Here is a 10538-nt window from a genome sequence, read left to right on the forward strand (position 1 = left end):
CATTACATAAAGGTATTTGTGTTTTGTAAGACTTAATGGAAATACAACCAACCTGTGGAACATCCTAAAACTGTTTGCTCTCTTTTACCTCATAAGCTTCGAGTCCCAGATGTACACGAGCCTATGAGGTAATTTTCTCTTTTGTTACTGACACATTCATTAAAAACCCGACAGACAAAGAGCTTTCCAGGCTCGACTGTTTGCTGTTTCAAATTTCCTCCGGCACCGTCCACCGAGATCCCAAAGATCTCATTATGCTTTCAGAGAGACAATAAAGGCCAATCTGCGTCAGTCCCATATTTGTCCCGCACAAACCGGCAACAGCTTTGTTTAAACATGAAGAGGGTTTTTCTTTGAATGCAATAATAATAAGGTCATTATGAAATCCCGCTACGAGGACTGATTGAAATTCAGCTCGCTGCAACATCCAAGAGAGATGGTGGAGAACAGGGACACATGAAATATAGATTTTAGATCCCAAAGTTGAAAATTTAACAACATAATGGATGAGGTTTTACGAAATAAATAAATTCATTAAAATGCATCTCACCCATTCAAAGTCATCGTCCAAAAGACATGTTTACCTAGAAAGGCGTTTTAGAAAGTCATCCCATTCAACTCAACCCTACCATGCAGAGTAAACACTGCCTGGTTTTCATTTCCATTCAAGAGCTAAATTAACATTTCTGAGCAAATAAGCTGCGCTGAATATAGCCTCCACCTGCCTGAGTAATTATACTAATTAAACAGTCCATATGTACTGTACTGTACATGCATCAGTCGAAAGCAAATAAACAGAGAACTAATCTACAGTAGACGATCATATACCACCTACTTATGTTGTTATGGTGATCATTTTTGTGCAAAAAAACAGCAACTCCTCCTCCTCTCACTCACTATCCAGCAGCAAGTGCAATATTTGTAGTTTTTGTTCAGTACGTTCATGATGCAGCTACAGGGACGTGAAAGTGGGCCAGCAGCAGCCTGGAGATCTGAGGAGCAGATGTGTGACTAAATTGTCTCTGCTTTTAAAAACTCACAGCTTTCTGGTTACGTTTACTGCGGGCGACAAATCCGTTTCCATCTCTGAATCATTTCAGAGAGCTGATCAGGGCGCTCTAATTGAGCTCCTCTGTGTGCCGCCTGCGCAAGCAATTCTGCTTTTTGCTGGAAATGAGAATTTAAGCTTCTGCAACCTCCCAGGTAAATCAATTTTTAATGCTGTGATTTGTAATTCTGTCTGGAAAAAAATCCTACATTTTCATTGTCAGATCAACCAAACTAAACATGATGGACTTTGTAAAACCAGAAAAGTTGCAATGCAGACATTTTTTGCAATAGTTAATGCTTCATTCTCATGAAATCAGGCAGATGGTAGATGACAACTTGGATATCATTTCAGCAGATGAGAGCAAGATGGTGAAACTAGTGAAGGCTGGCAGTGCAAAATGTGTTCCCCCATCGAATAGTGCTTTCCTGACAGTAATGCCTCTCTCGGTTCTGGTTTGGTTCAGGTTGTGGTCGGCGGAAACACATATCAAATTAAGTTTAAACAATTTTTTTTCAGTGTACAAGATCTGAATATTTCCTCCAACACTGACTTACCATGACCTCTTAAATTATCTTAAATTATCTGTCTTAAAACAAGTACTGGTGAAACAGAATAATTAAATAAACATGGAAATTAAATTAGCTTTTTTTTAAATAATAAAATAAATACTATAGTTGCACTTCTTCTGCTGGTTACAGTAGACTGCAGGGTCATTGAGAATTAAAATATTTTAACTTTTATGACAAAATTAATACAATACAACTGGATGCTACGCTGCCCCTTTACACAAGGCAAAACGGACAAATACTGGACGTAACTTGAAAACGTACATAAAAAACCCATAATTTTATTTTATATATCTTATTCGATTTCTTTTTTAACAATACAGCATCACAATTGCAGCATATTGTCATGCATGTTTTGTTTTACCTTCTTGCCATTCAATGCACGTTTTTCGTGTGCGGTCTATAAAATGTTGTCCATCAGCCGTCTGCCTGATCTCATGCGAACGCTGCATCAGGGTTCAGGATTCTTAACTAAAAAACTTAACAGTCATTCACTTCATTTTTTGGCAAAGTCTGATTAGTTTAATGATTTATGTATGAATGTATAAATGTCACAAAATTGTTACTTCATGCTTGTTACAAACTCTGCATTGATATTAGGTACTACAGTAAGGCCAATAGTTAAAGGAGCTCTTGGCAAGACTTTTCTTTAAAATTACACAAACAGTTTATTGTTCTAATCACAAATATGGGAGAAACAAGGAAGATCGCCCCAAACCCACAGTTAGTTAGGTCTAATTCAAATTTTTTAAAGCAAGAAAACTTTCTGCTAAAAGCAGCAATGGTTTCATTTTAGGGCTGGGTAATATATCAGCATTATATATGACTAGATATCTTCTTTGATTTGGATTTTTTGATTTTGTAATATTGCAAGTGTTGTCTTTTCCTGGTTTTAAAGGCTGCTTTACAGTAAAGTGATATCATTTTCTGAACCTACCAGACTGCTCTAGATGTTCTATTATTCACCTTTACCTACTTAGTCACTAAATCCTCATTACTGATGATTAATTAATTATTAGACGTTTTGTTGTGTAAATATTTTTGTAAAAGCACCAACATTCGACCCTTACGTATTGTTCGAGGTATTTGGTCAAAAATACAGTGATGTTTGCTTTTCTCCATATCTCCCAGCCCAATAACATCAGAGAAATCTTCTGACCAACTACTACCTCTGTCCCCGACTTGCCTCTAAAAATGAAATATTTAGGTTGCAGGATTTACCGTCACATTATCTTTCAGGGCTTAAAACTGCAGTGATTTCCTGCATGCTGCTATTTGAGGCCACAGACATGCAAAGTTGCAAACAGTGGCTTACAGACTCACCTTGGCAGGTGATGCTGTCTCACCTTTGCAGTAGTGTAGCAGTGGCATAGTTATAAAACAGTCCAGAAGAGTGAAAGCTACAAAAGTCCGAGACATGCCAAACCCACGAGGAGCAGGAGCAGCAGGAGGACGGCTGCCTGTGACAGAGCGCCAGACGGCAGCGGGGGCTGAGCTGACCTGGCTGCAATCGGTCGGGTGAAGATATACGGGTGTTCCTACAGATGAGCCACAGAATATGAGATGTTATTATCGCTTGACGTTGTGCACAGAAAAGCATATAAATGATTATACTGCACATCACTGGGGAACACTTCCCAAAGCACGACACAGATTTGATATTAATCATCCAAAAAAGTCTGTTCATTTCACAACTGTATATAAATTAACGTGCTACACATATTTCATTTACATTTTTTTTATTGTAGAATTTTCCCTTCGATCTTACCAAAAAGAAAGATGTCAAAATAATGTCTACCTGCAGTTGGATTAGCAAAACAGCCCCAAAACAACCAGTCGAGATGCTATCAGCCCATTGGATGGACCTTTTTCACAGCAGACAGTTTAAGTTGTCATATAAGGTGAAATTGATAATATTAACAATGGCTCGTTCCATTAAGTGTCCCAGTAAGCCACTGAGCCAGTACGCACAATGTCAACACCTCCTCAACTGGAATTATTTTTCTAATATGGCATCTCAAAATATCTGCCATGAAGAAGGTCTAAATTTGTCACCAGTTTCTTATGTTTTTTATTAGGGTTCACTTTCCTAAGATTTAGGTCCAAAAATAATGCCTTTAGGTTCACAAAAAGAAAACAGTGGTGCATAAAAGTTAATTTCACATGGGACTTAAAGTCCACTGTGCCGTCTCTGGATTGATGACTAACTTGTTTGTCCAGGATTCACATTACAAACAATTTCTCAACTGTGAAAAAAACAACAACAAAAAAACAACGACCACTTAGAAGCCACTTTGAAGCAGCGACCACACACAGAGATTTGCTTTGATTTTTAGCACACTTTTGGGGTGTGGGAATAAGTAAATATATATTTTTTTAACCTCTGTTGGGTTCATTTAGAGGAAAATAAATATGTGAGAAAATAGATGTCACAGATGTTTGCATCTGAACAGCTCTTTTCTTAGCACAAGCAGGCTAAAAGACAGCGTCCTTTACGAAATGTGTTGGGTTTGTGGAATCATTACATGTATTTAAGCTCTGCGGGCTGTATTTAATGGGAAATAAATATGTGTGAAAAACGTTAGCTCTCTGATGCTTATCACCACTGACAATGGCCATTACATGGACTGATAACAACCGAAGTGGCTATAAAATCTTAACTGTGACAGATTTTGAATCCAAAAGATCGAAACCTTTGCAGGATAATTTTCATTTAATGCAAAAATTAGTAAAAATGAATTCATCCCCTCAAAGGTACAAAATTACTGACACTAACAACATCCTCTGTAAAATCCTTTCAGCTGGTTCTGGTGTGTTTTTCCTCAATAAAAGACATCATTAAGAGTGAAGGTCATTTTTTTCTGTTTACTTTAGCTGTTTAATTTATTCATTCATTTATTTAAATCAGGGAACTTTCAGGTTAAAGACACAGGTAATAAATGCTGCTCTGGTGAAGTTACACTGTTGTTATATAGAGACCTGTCTTACCATGGGTGGACAGATGAGACTGATGGGGTCAGAGAAGCTGCTCACAATCATCTTTCCTCCCTCAGGCTGAAACTGCGAGCAGAAGACGGAAAGACGAGAAGGAATTCAATGGTGGAAAAAAAAAAAATCTGTATCTAGAAATAGTTTGTAGTTTTTGTAGTAGTTGTAGTAATAGTGCTTCCTTTAAAAAATCTGATTGAAAAAGCTGTGTCCTTGTGATCTAAAGCTTTTTTCTATTAGATTACTCATTATATTTTATCCTTTCATGACATTTCTTCACTTAATAGTTTCTTCTGAATGGAAACTGGGAGTGACTGTTGACCTTTGACCTCCTGAGCCATTAAAAACAAGCAGCGTAACTCATTGTTCACCATATTGTTCCACAGTCCTTTGGCCAGCTCCTCGTGCCCCTTTATGGTGAAGTGGAAGCAGTCGTGAGTGAAGAAGGTCATATCGATCTTCCCGTTCTGCTCGGAGAAACAAAAACACACACCGGTGTAGGTTTACTGACGGAGCGTGTTGACGGTGGAACGAGACTTCGCTCTCACTTTCAGCCTCGTGTTAACGAGCAGCTGTCACACACGGGATCTTGATGATTAAATCATTACTGTGCAACGTTTCACACTGATTCATCTGCTGACAGCAGACACCTCTGACACCGTGATACTGCCGTGGCCTTTGGAGTGAGGATGGATTACCGGCAGGCGGGGAGGGTCAGCGTGTTGCAGGAAGGGCTGAAGAACAACGGCGAAGTCGTCCCTGAAGAAACGATCACTAAACAGCAGCGACTCCAGTCTTTTCTGTGGACGAAAGCAACACAAAAAGAACAATTTATTCTAACAGCAATCATACAAATTAGTCAAAGTAAGCTCCTAACATGCATTGTTTTGGGTCCATGAACCACTTTGTACGTTATCGTGCTTGATTATGTATGAATTTTCAAAATAAAGTGAGCTGCCACTTTGCAGGATGGTTGATACTGATTAAAAATGCTGTTTTCCATTGTGCATAAGATGTAGATTTCATACCTGGAACTCCCGATTGACTTCCACCAGCTCCTGAAGCTCAGGAGACCTGGCTTCTGGCTCTATCAGGCACGAGCAGAAAGATCTAAATCAGAGTAAAAAAGACAAAAGGAGCATTTGGGGAGATAGCATAAAGGGGAAAAAAAATGCCAAAAACATGTTATGTGAGGTCACAGTGATCTTGACCTTTGACCACCAAATTTTATTCAGTTTATTCTTAAGTCCAAGAGGATGTTTGTGCGAAATTCAGGGAATTTCCCTCAAGGTCATCTTGAGAGATCATGTTTGTTATATTTTATATATACAATATATAATTATAATTATTTTTTATTTGACAAAGAAATACCACAAAACTCAAAAATAAAAAAATATACATATATAAAAAAAAACCTAAAATAAAAAGAAAGAAAACACCAGTAGAACTCTATTAAAAATGGTCAACCAATCAAAGTATGAACTTGAGAAATCTGGTTCGAAATGAATAAAAAAAATGGTATCTGGAAAATTCCTGTGATTCATTTTTAGTATTTAACATTACAAAATAGCCTTAAAATGACTGGACCACACGTAAAGTACACTTACAGTAGTTTATACTTCTGCTGCACGATTTAACTTCCTTAAAGATCCCCATTCAGACCATGTTTTACTGCGTGTAAAGATACTCCTTAATCTTGCGTTAATTATATAAAGTAATATAATATGTATATATTATATAAGTGTATAATATATAAAGCCTTAATTATAGGACAAACATGCTGTGTCTCATTTCAAATACTTCCGTTAGACAAATCAAAATTGTAAACTGTGTACTCTATGTACTTATGACAGTAGTGTGTGAATTTAGACGGGATACTGTTGTTTCAAATCAAAAAGGCTGTTGTGCACGTACCAGAAATGACAATCGCTGCTACTTCTTCTTTTTAATGAAAAATTGCAACTGAACAGAGCATTGCCGCTAACAGACAGCAGCTGTTGCCTGTAAAAAACATCTGCCTGATTGTTTGCTTGTTCACCGGAGCAACCGTAACCACAGCAGCTTCCTTGGCTGCCGCTTTTACAAGTTTGTGGTCCCTTCCTTTTTGCTACGTAGCCCAGATGGTGATCACGGATGGTGTTATGTTTCCAGCGTTCCACACTCAACTTTTTGACTCCTGTGTACTTTTAGCGCACAATTTTGATACTCATAGTGCACGACATTTTGTCACATTGTCAATGTTTATGCACGTGTGCACCCAAAATAGTAAGTGCAAGTACAAATAAGTGCAAATTGAGACACAGCAAAGACCGTGACAGGCTTTCAAAGTCATTGCAGCGTCACCAAAATGCTACCAGCACATCTTAATCTCAGATTATAGGTGAGCACAGAGAAACTGGATTTATGTGAAAACAGCCTTCTGGTGTCAAAGTCTGCAGAGTAAAGGTCAAACATCATAAAGTAAAATAAAATACATTTTTTCAGTGAGGGAGGACTTATAGGCTCGTGTAAAGGTTAGTGGCTCACCTTTGGAGCAGGCACCCTGGGGTGGGCTTCTGCACCTCCCTCAGAGTGTGCATGGGCAGGATCTGCACGACATTAACGATCATACGAGGAACCTGAAGCACAACAACGCAGAGAAGATGCCCGGCTGAACTCCAGCACCGTACTGAGACCAAATATGTCTTGTTTCCGTTTTCTTTCACTTTACCTCATTCATGAGCATTTCCAAGGAGACGGTGATATAGTGAATGAAGTTATCCACCGAAAACAGAGCCTAGAGAGAACATGGAGACTCTGCAGAGATTAATGACATATTTGTGATTCTGTAAAAAGCTGTTTTTATTTAATAAAACTCATTTCAGAGAAGAAAGACAGACCTTGTCTTTGCAGTAATCGCAGATGTCATTCATGCCCATGAGAATGGTCAAAAGCTTCCAGTCCTCCTCGAAGTTCAAACCCTAAAGGAAGAGACAACAGAGGGGTCACAGTCTACATTTTAGCTTTGTTAACTCCATCATCCCCCTGTTGTTACATCTCAGAGAAAAACGGCCATCACTCTACCTCATAACCTCTCAGCGTGTCGATCAAATGTCTCGTCTGGCCGGGAAGATTGCTAAAAAACAAAACAAAATATGTCTATGCACCGTAATAAATAATTAATAACAATGAAAACAGGTGATTCAAAGCGCACATTGTGCAGACTGAAAACAGTTTGGGTCACACTGATGAGTCATTACAAAGTGTTGTGTCCAGTCACAGCCAGGTTGAAGCCCGTTTCGCTGATATGAGCCTGCATGCCGTGTACCGTCTTGCCGGGAGCGGCGCCGAGCAGTTTGGGATTGAACAGCTTGATGATGTCTGAAAAGCACATGTGCAAAATAAATATGTAAAGATGATGTTTTGTGATTGATTTTGTCTTTTCTTTAGCTGACCAAAGGTTTATTAAGGAGTCTACGGGGATCAGACACTTAAATGTAATGTTTTTTGACCAAATTCAAGGCTGCTTTTCAGCCATGTAAGTATAAAGGAAGGTAAAACATATATATATATATATGTGTGTGTGTGTGTGTGTGTGTGTGTGTAGTCCCATTACAAGGAACATTTTCTGTAGGAATGTGGTTATCGGAGTGAGTTACATCATCAAATTTTGCGAACATGAAAGTGCAGTGATGGAATCTGTAATCTTCAGGTCCTTTACTTCAGTAAAAGCACTTACACCACGTTGTAAAAAAAAAAAAAAGTCAAAAATATTTTTTTAAAAATTGAAAAAAAACACATACAAAATTAAAAAATATTTCTTTAACAAAAAAGAAAACACCCAAAACTCTAAAAAAATAAAAATAAATCAATATAGAAATTTAAAGAAAATATTAAAGAAAAAGAAAGAAAACACCAAAAAAACTAATTTAAAGAAAATATTTTAAAAAAGAAAAATACTTAAATGTTTATCAAAATAGTTGGCAATTAATTTTATATCAATTGACTGATTTAGTAATCAACTAATCATTGCAGATCTACTTGTTTAAACTGGTAATTTAAAACAAAACATATTTTATAAACTCTCCTTTTTATGCACAAATTTTCAACTGTAAAGTAACTAAAGTATTCAGATAAATGCAGTGAAGTAAAGAGTACAAGATTTCCATCTGAAATGTTGTGGACTTTAAGTGACATGAAAAGAAAATACTGTATAGTAAAGTACAAATACTTCAAATTAGTACTTAGTACTTGAGTAAATGACCTAAGTTATATTCCACCATTGAGTAAGTATAAAGTAAAAAGACAATAAAGCAATAAGAGTGGTGGGTAAAAAAAAATATTGTAAAATCAGACAAGTGGATTTTAGGCAGAAGAGTTTGACTCATTTTGACAAAAAAGCATTTAAAATATGAATAAATTAAATTGGATAACATGTTTGTGGCAATAACGACTTCACATATTCAAATTTGAGACTATTTAATGACTCTTAAGGCCTATTATATTATTGTAAAAATGATAAAGACATTTTCAGACTTTTTAAAGGACCTGCAGACACCCTGATTTCATGAATCATATGAAACACAGTAAAGTGACGACAGAGCCGAGATATCATCAGTGATTCCAACATCTTACTTGCCAGTGTAATGACATCCTGAAATGACCCGTAGCCTCCGATGCTGCAAGATAAAGAAACGTCAAAAATGTTATTTGTACCAAAAGCAATTCTTTATAATTAATGATAACTTAATAGTGTCATCTACAAACTAAAACTGCAAAAAAAAGGGAAAAAAAAGCTTTTAAAGTGTCTGATGAATGGAGAAAATTCAACCTCTTACTTAAAAACACAAATGTCATTTGTCATTTGTCATTTTTCAATTAAATGTAATGAATTTATGCACACTTCTATTAATTATATCATGTGCTGTCCAAGTGCAGGACGTCTACAGCAGGTTATTATCCCTTCAAAAGACCCATTACAGTTTTCACACATAATTTAATTACCTCCACGACACGTGACGAAACTCAATAGGAATCCCGAGGACAGTGGTGGCGTTAGCACCTATGGCCGTCTGAAAAGTAAAAACAAAACGTCAAAACATCAGAAATCTTAATTGTGTTTGACACCCATTCCATTTCTCTCATTGTTGGCTGCATTTTGAAAATATTTTGTGCATTTGTAAACATTTCGTACATGTACATTGACATTTAAAGGAACAGTTCACCCTAAAATATGCATTGTTTTTCCTTTTGTACTGTGATACAGTTTGAGGGTTTAGTCTTGTAGAAAGAAAATAGTTCCTACATGAAACTGCTCACAACAAGGTCTGTGCGTTATCTTGAGTAACCGGGTCATGATTTCTCCAAAGAGGTGTTGCTGTTAAGTTTTTCAGTTGTATTGGAGGCAGACATCTCTGTGGCTGATATCTATAGACACTCGGCAGCTCACAACAAAAACAATCTGGACTGATAAATAGCACAACAGGTAAGAGTAGAAATGTGTATTTTAGATTTTGGGCATCACTTTTCTTGTGCAGCATTCAGGGGCCTTTCACAAATAATTAAATCTTTGAACCCAGAGCACATTGGTGTGATTTCTTTTCAAAACATGAGAAAAAGGCAGTGAGCGACTGGGTAAGACATGTCTCAAGAATTACAAAAATTAAGTAGATTTAGAAAATGTAAACTTAGCTAAGGAAAAATGTCCAGAGAGCTACATTTATAATTGTTATAATTATATATTGATAATTACATTACATGATTATTATTTTTTAGCACTTTTTTTCCAATTCATTTCCTTGGTGATTTTTTTCTTTTTTTTTTTTTAAATCTTTTTTTTTTATTTGCGAATTTTCTGGTAATATTCTTGTACTTTTTAAAAAAACTAATTTCTTGCTGTTTTGGGGGTCATTTCTTCCCATGGTTTTTAAAGAAATAAAGCCAACTTACGCAGG

The 10538-nt window shown here is 36.6% G+C and overlaps 1 protein-coding gene across 1 annotated transcript; it reads right to left on the reverse strand.

Annotated features, from left to right (window-relative positions):
* Positions 1–2235: 2235 nt before the first annotated feature.
* LOC121955825 (phospholipase B1, membrane-associated-like) lies at positions 2236–7978 on the reverse strand. Its single transcript, XM_042503914.1, has 10 exons — positions 7845–7978; positions 7669–7720; positions 7485–7565; positions 7316–7381; positions 7132–7223; positions 5634–5715; positions 5304–5405; positions 4977–5072; positions 4606–4677; positions 2236–3155 (listed from the first exon to the last, which is right to left on the reverse strand). The coding sequence occupies exons 1-10, from the start codon at positions 7976–7978 to the stop codon at positions 3018–3020; spliced, it is 915 nt and encodes a 304-aa protein (XP_042359848.1). The 3' UTR covers positions 2236–3017.
* Between the last annotated feature and the right edge of the window lie 2560 nt (positions 7979–10538).

This window comes from Plectropomus leopardus, chromosome 16 (genome assembly GCF_008729295.1).
Source record: "Plectropomus leopardus isolate mb chromosome 16, YSFRI_Pleo_2.0, whole genome shotgun sequence".
Classification (NCBI taxonomy): domain Eukaryota; kingdom Metazoa; phylum Chordata; class Actinopteri; order Perciformes; family Serranidae; genus Plectropomus; species Plectropomus leopardus.

What these genes read in the sequence shown, in the direction of transcription:
- LOC121955825 (XM_042503914.1), bottom strand. Translation starts at nt 7,978, where the DNA reads ATGTGCTTTTCAGACATCATCAAGCTGTTCAATCCCAAACTGCTCGGC. An exon ending in GCGATTACTGCAAAGACAAG is followed by an intron (nt 7,382 to 7,484) that starts GTCTGTCTTTCT and finishes TGTTCTCTCTAG; the next exon opens with GCTCTGTTTTCGGTGGATAA. An exon ending in TGGAAATGCTCATGAATGAG is followed by an intron (nt 7,224 to 7,315) that starts GTAAAGTGAAAG and finishes GTTGTGCTTCAG; the next exon opens with GTTCCTCGTATGATCGTTAA.